This window comes from Scomber scombrus, chromosome 5 (genome assembly GCF_963691925.1).
Source record: "Scomber scombrus chromosome 5, fScoSco1.1, whole genome shotgun sequence".
In the NCBI taxonomy this organism is placed as follows: domain Eukaryota; kingdom Metazoa; phylum Chordata; class Actinopteri; order Scombriformes; family Scombridae; genus Scomber; species Scomber scombrus.
Window position 1 is genome coordinate 27,056,644 of NC_084974.1, and position 7,238 is coordinate 27,063,881.

At 39.3% G+C, this 7,238-nt stretch overlaps 1 protein-coding gene across 1 annotated transcript; it reads right to left on the reverse strand.

Annotated features, from left to right (window-relative positions):
- Window positions 1–223: 223 nt before the first annotated feature.
- LOC133981028 (lysosomal amino acid transporter 1 homolog) lies at window positions 224–6,432 on the reverse strand. Its single transcript, XM_062419915.1, has 8 exons — window positions 6,301–6,432; window positions 4,626–5,016; window positions 4,329–4,458; window positions 3,665–3,752; window positions 2,916–3,025; window positions 2,654–2,755; window positions 1,135–1,320; window positions 224–340 (listed from the first exon to the last, which is right to left on the reverse strand). The coding sequence occupies exons 2-8, from the start codon at window positions 4,826–4,828 to the stop codon at window positions 224–226; spliced, it is 936 nt and encodes a 311-aa protein (XP_062275899.1). The 5' UTR covers window positions 4,829–5,016; window positions 6,301–6,432.
- Window positions 6,433–7,238: the final 806 nt, after the last annotated feature.

Genomic DNA, 7,238 nt, shown 5'->3' on the forward strand with positions numbered 1-7,238 from the left:
GAGATGATCATGATGTTGTTCCTGTTAACTGCAGAAAAAAATCCCAGTACAAAACGAACTGGAAATATATACTGGACCAGCAGCTGGTTCTGGTTGTGTTGTCTTTTTTCCAGAAGTTATTAGGACATTACATGAATGATCACTGAAAACCTGCAGACATATCCAAGCCAAACTGCAAAATGACTAATCCATTCCTGGTCCACACTGGTGTCACTTCTGTGCCCTACAACACCGACAGCTCCTCTTCCTCACATAGAAGAGGTTCCACCTCTGGGACACTGTGTAGTGCTCTGCTTTTAGCAGAGTTGTTCTTCTTGTAAATGATGAACTGGGCAGTCACCTGACCTGAAGGTTAAGGCTCATAGACAAATAAACATAGTTCAACATGTTATCCTCTCCTCAGGTGAGTACTGATGCTTTTTCAAAAACACTCTAATCTGAATACACTCTTCATCAGTAAGGCTATTGAGTCAAACAGATATTAATTATTAATGCAACTAGTTACTGTAGCCCTTCTTTTCTCCGAAATAATAATACAACAACATTCTTAGATAGGAAACAAATTACATCTTCTGATTAGTACATGTTGGTGGCAGTGCAAGCTCCAATTTATTGTTATTTAATTAATAAAAATACACCCCAGTAACTTACCGAGGGGGACAAAATATTAGGAATACCTTTCAATATAATGCACTCCAGTACAACACCACTACCTACAACCTTAATAATAAACAAAGTAGATTTGTCACTTTTTTGTCAAGATCAATAAAAACTGGAGATGCATAAGCTTCATAAATGTAGAACTTATGGTATGGCAGCTGTATTGGATTGCATTAGATCACACAGGTGCAATAATACAGTACTCAGTGAGTTTATATAACCATTAAAAGATAAGAAGGACAAATATTAGTGGTGAATGGAAATACTATATATGTTGACCCGAAAAAAAACCCAAATCCGATGAGATGTCACTTCATAAAGTTGCACTGTGTTAATATGATTTATGACTCTTCATGTTTTGTGTACAGTAAGGTTGATGTAATTTAACAGCATTAAAAAAGAGGATATGACAGATAAACTAAACTTAGATGTTTTAAGGCTGATTTGAGGCTGAACTTGTGATATAAAGGATACAAAGAAGTCGAGTATGAGGACTCCCAAGCTGCCAATGAGCCAGGCCAGATGTTTGATGATGAAGGTCTGTTTGGAGCCCCTCAGAGCAGGAAGGACCACTATGACGCTTAACCCATACGTCCCATTGCCCATCATGGCCAGGGCAAACAACAGGTAGGAGGTTCCCTCTGTAGACTGTCGCTGGAACTGGAGTGGACAGAGTTCACATAGAGAGCATATTGTTGTTCATTTAGACCAAACGGCAGGTCAGGACTGGCTACAGGCATTATTCATATTGTCAGTGGGTATCACTTCTTATTTACTTTAGCACTGTGTTATGACTGGAGCCTTGCCTACTACATATACATGTGAAAACCCACAGTCAGTGAAAAGGGAAAGGGTCAGACACTACACGTCAACCATAAGCTGTTTCATTCACAATAATTCATTCACTTTGTGTTGACTCCAAACAGATACAATTAACCACATTAACCACATAACCATCAACAAATCCACTGAAGAGACCAACAATGAATTAATTATTCTAACGAGCACTGTTTGTCTGTGTAGGCAAAGCCTGGTTTAATTAATACCTCCTTACACTGGCCATGCTCTTAATCACGCACATTATGTCACCCAACGCACTGCTATGGCTCTTTCGTGTGTTTTTAATAACATGAGACAACAAGGAGTCGCATATACTGCATAGAGGTGTCACATATATGAGCCTGTGGCTTCACAGACAAAAGCTACATTTGTTTAGTGTCTTTTTGGTCCTTTTGGGGGAACTGTTGATGCAATAAAAAATACATTAACAGCATTATTCCTTACATAACTAGCTAATAACTAACTATTACATTTATTTCTTGCACACAGTGTGTCAACCTATTGGTTTATGTTACATGTTTTATATTTTGGTATGCCTAATGAGATCAATGTGTCCCCATAAAAGTCTGAAATACTGTAATGCTGCTTGGCAACATAATGTGAATGCCTGCAGATTTGTGTTTGGGATGAACTCAAGCAAGACTAGGCAACCAACAAGTGTTTGCAACAGAACTATTAAAGGTGTAATAAGATACCGAACTGGATAAATAACTGCAACCAGGAATAATGAAAAAAATGAGCATGTTTGAACATGCAGGAATTCCCTCTGGGCAAATGTGACTTCAATGATTTACAATAGCCAGCGAGTGTGTGTGTGCCCAGAAGTTTGTCTGGCACTGGGAGTCTTCTGAGACGATCCCCTCTGGTGACTAATAAGTGAAGTTGAGCCAGGATGTTCCCTCACAACAACAACAGCACCATTGTCTTCAATGCCTGGTTCTCATTTTGAAACACAAACACACGCAGTCCCTCTTTATGACTAACCGACACATAATAAGTACAGTTTTCTGTTGACTCTCTGGGTTCAGAGCCTGAAAAAGCTTTCCAGGCTATACCCTCAGGATGGCACTGCTCGCATACCACATTGGTAAAGCAAAAAAATGATGAAATAACCAACTCCATGTCTCAGTCAAGCCAAGAAATGGTCACTTACATTTTTATAGAGCTGGGGGAAACGGGAGGAGAGGTAGAAGACAGAAGCCAGGTATCCACATGTGTAGCCAGTAATTTCCACTGATTTGGAGGTAGCTGGACTCTTTTGCAAGAGAAGGGAGGAGAGGTGCAAAGAACATGATGTTGGGCCAACACAAGTAAAATCACAACCTCCTATCAGAAGTGAAAATATGAGACAAAACACTACATTTGATTTCTGGACACTGAAATATATGTTCCACATATACACAGACTCTACCTACCTGAGTGTCTAAGGTTGTACTATTGTCTATGATGAACTTGGGTAAAGTCAGGAGGACTAATGTCGCAGCACCACACCACATGAAGCACAGCCACTTCAACACAGGGCTCTCTAGGAGGATGAGCACACAAACACAACACAGTGATCACCTGCTTTGTTTGAGGGAAGACACGAGCAAAGCAAATCCAAATATTTGCATTCGCTTCATTTGACACTCCTACTCTTACCGGCAATGACTGATGTCTCACACAACACATTATTACACATTTCTCTAGAGCTGCAATGATTAGTAGATTAATCAATAAGTTGCCAACTTTTAAATGAATCACCCACAATTTTTTAAAGATGTGAATATTTCTTGGTCCTTTAGTCCATAATGACAGTAAACTGAATATCTATCGGATTTAGTTGGGACAAAATAAGACCTTTTTCATCATTGTCTGACATTTTATGGACCAAACAACTATTCAATTAACTGAGAAGATTATAGTTATTTAAAAAAAAAAAATAATAATAATAATAATAATAATAATAATACCTGCAGTAATACCTTCCTCAGCTTGTAAAGCTGGCTATGTCTGTTTATTTTGAACTGCATGACATCAAAAAGTGAAAGTCAATGAGCTGATTCAACAAAAAAACGTCCTTCCTGATAGTTCTGGTTCTCATGCTGTAGGCTGACTCACACATATGCACATACTTCACTTGACACTTTCATTTGAACTCATGTGAAGAGCTAAAACGGCTTACTTCTGCTGGAGCTGTTCTTGATCTTATAGTAGAGAAACTGAGAGATGAGAATCAGGTCTGTGAAGATGTAGAACACCACTGTGACTATCTGAGGGAGGGACAGGGAGAAAGAATTAATAATTTATTGGAAAATCTTGAGTTTGCAGCTAACTCAAAAAATGTGTGCGACAGCAAAGTGAGTTCATGCTGCAGACAGTAGATTATGTAAGGCTAATAAGTCCATGAAATAAGCAATATGAGGTTTATGTTTGAATTAAAGCTGCGACAATTAGGCAATTAGTCAATGTAGTCGATTAACAGAAATGTATCTATTTTCATAATAAATGTATTGTTTGTTAAATTATATTTTAATAAAATTTGCTGAAATTGCAGTTTAAAATGTTTACCTGTTTCTTACATGTATACTATGCAAGACTTTTCTAAAAAAACAAACAATGCATAGACAAAAATACATATAGATACATGAATACAATGAATGCTGTGTTTACAAACACCAACAAAAAATTGGTCGGGACAAAACATTTTCAGTTGCATGTTGGGTTCTAGGAAATAGTAATCAACATGTAGAGATAAGGCAGGTAATTACTTTTGGCCAAAGTAAATATTCACAATATAAAGCTACCAAAGTTCAACACCTTGTGTGTGTAGGTGTCGGTGTGTTTACTTGAATAGGCAGCTGACTGGTGAGGTAGCAGCCTGCAAAGCTGGTCAGGTCTCCACTGAAGAGGAAAAAGAGAAATCCAAAGGACATGGCCTCCTCCACTTTACCGTTCCGATATGACTCGTAGACCTGACTAGATAGATAGATAGATAGATAGATAGATAGATAGATAGATAGATAGATAGATAGATAGATAGATTCAACATACTCACATATGCACTTGCATAAAAAAAAAAGAGAGGGATTTTCACTTCAAAATCAAACACTTCATTAGGATGGTAAACTGTCATGATTACTCACGGCAAAAAAGACAGCAGGAAACAGAACATGGATATGAGTCCTATCACCACACTGCAGTACTCCCACACATTATCCACACACTCCTCCAGCAAGTACAGGATCCATGGTGTCCCATTAACACACAGCGGCCGGCCCAACACAGGAGCAGTCCAGTTATTGGCCAACACTTCCACACTCTTCCCAGGGAAGCGTGCTGCGGCCATCGGGAAGAGACTGATACCGTCCTCTGATGTGTCTGCCCTTCAGCTGCAAGATATATCCTCCTTCTGCGGTCAAATTGTATGTAGATGTGTGTTTAATCTGGCAAACGTCAGCGTTGATTCAAAGAGATGTGACACACCTGCCTACCTCATAAAATGGGTGTGTGAAGACTTCCTGACATTTGATGAGTCTGAAAGAGATGTCAGAACAGTATCAGCAGCCTGTTGAACCAGTTGTGTGTAAGTTCAAACTTTAATGTAACATGAACTGTGACTAAAATTCGATTTATGCATTACGAATGCATTATGCATTTAAGCATAGAAAAGGCTGCACCATGGGTAAAAGAGAACTGGATACAGCATCAGAGGACAGGCCCTGTTCATTCCTATGAAAGTTGCTCAGTGGCACATGAAGCCATAAGAGTCACCTTCCGCTGTGAAAACATTGCCCAGATGATAACATACTGTGCACACTCTATGGGCCCAATGCACCCACGGAGCATGCTCACTACAGACTTTCACCGGCAGAGACAGCTAATTTCTGGTTTAGCCATCCTGCTTACTTAAATAGGGATAAAGCATTTCAGTCATAGGTCTTTTCTAGATTTCAGAGATGTGATCAGACTATGTGGATCAAATTCTGTTAGTGAAGCAAGTTTTACTTTCAATTTCGCGGTGGTTGTGATGTTCAAAAAAATGTATCCACCGTTTTACGACCGCTCCTTTTCCCATGACTGTGTGTGGCAAAGATGCTTTTTGGCCCAAAAGTTGTAATTCCACGGTTTGGCAACTAAATCAAATTGGCTTCAAAGCCTGTGCTGTTCCTGGGGGTTTTGAGGGGAGGGGTATTCAGTTGGTTGAAATCTGCAGCCTCACCACTAGATATCACTAAATTCAACACACTGTTCCTTTAATTGCATGCCATTTTGCAACACAGTAATCCAGTGTAAACCTAATTTATTGAGATGATATTTCTGTATGGATCCAGTTTACTATGACGTGGCTCATGCTAGCCAGAAAGCTCTATGTTTGACTGCTGATTGGCTGCTTTCCTAAATTATGACTTTACACCTATACTAGTTAGGTTTTCAGGCAAACTAGGTTATGCCTTCAGTCATCATAGTGCAACCAATTTTAGTAGCTCATTTAACCAGTAGTTACTACGCCTGCAGTGTCGACTTTACACCTTAACTTTAGAGAGAATGTACACAATAGCTGGTGCAACCAAGTGCAGGAGTGAACAATTCAAAGTGTTACAACTGCCCTTCAGTTCATCCCAAATTGGTAAATGGGGACTGTATATTTTAGGAGATAATTACATTATTGCAATTTTTCTTTAATTACCTCAATATTTATTTGAAGGAAGGCCAGTCTGATTTCCATTGTCATTGTTTGGGCTCATTTGCACAGATTGAGGAGTAGGATGCTAGCATGCAAAAAAAGAGAGCAGAGATTAGCTCCCGGTGGTCTCTCACCTGATAAAACATACTCAGTGCAGACTGCAGACTGTCTGTAGGTCAGCGATAACTTCCCCCACATCTTCACACGTTTCTCTGAGAAATATAAAGCTCGGGAGAACATCACAGATTAGCTAGGCTGTTATCGTCCATCACCAGTAGCCCCCGAACGTCAACACACCATGAATGAGATCATAACGTCCGGTAAGGATTTTCAAAGTAAAACTTCACAGACAAACACAAGTCTATGTTTCCATGCTCATTACTAAACATATAAGAAAAGTCAACATAGAATTACTCTGAAATGACTCAAAGTATTTACAACCAGAGTCTGTATTAAGTAAATACTGTGTTTCAGTATAATAGTAGCATGAGCAAGAAGAGAGGTCTACACAACCGGACATTTCCCTTTCTCTTAAGTATAAATGTCTGGCGTCATGACAGACTATGATTTTTAGGTATCTTTTTTACAGAATTAATTTAATGTTCGACACAATCATCTCATTAGAAGTTGTATTAAAGGTAGTAAATTCTGCACTTTAATTTGAAGGGAAAAGCTGGCGCGTACCGGGTAATGTACAGCTTCACTTCCGCTGAGTGATGTTAGGGGAAATACCGTATATATGTCAATGGGAAATACCACCACCCAAAGGTCAAGTGATTTCCTGTAACATGCAGAGGCAGAAGTAAAGATGTCTGTGTCTGTGTCCCTCATTTTGTCTGCAGCTCGGTACTCTTGGCCTAAACAACTGTATAGATATTTTCTGCACATACAAGCAGTGTGCTCATACTAATAAAGGTACACAGCACTGACAGCCTGTTATATTTGACAAACACCTGCACATGGATAAAAACCTCCATTCCTACTGTGTAGTCTAGCGTGTCCTGCTCACAAGCACATGAACCATTTCTACTGGCACAATGTGTTCAGATTATTGAGTCATTATTCACTTCTG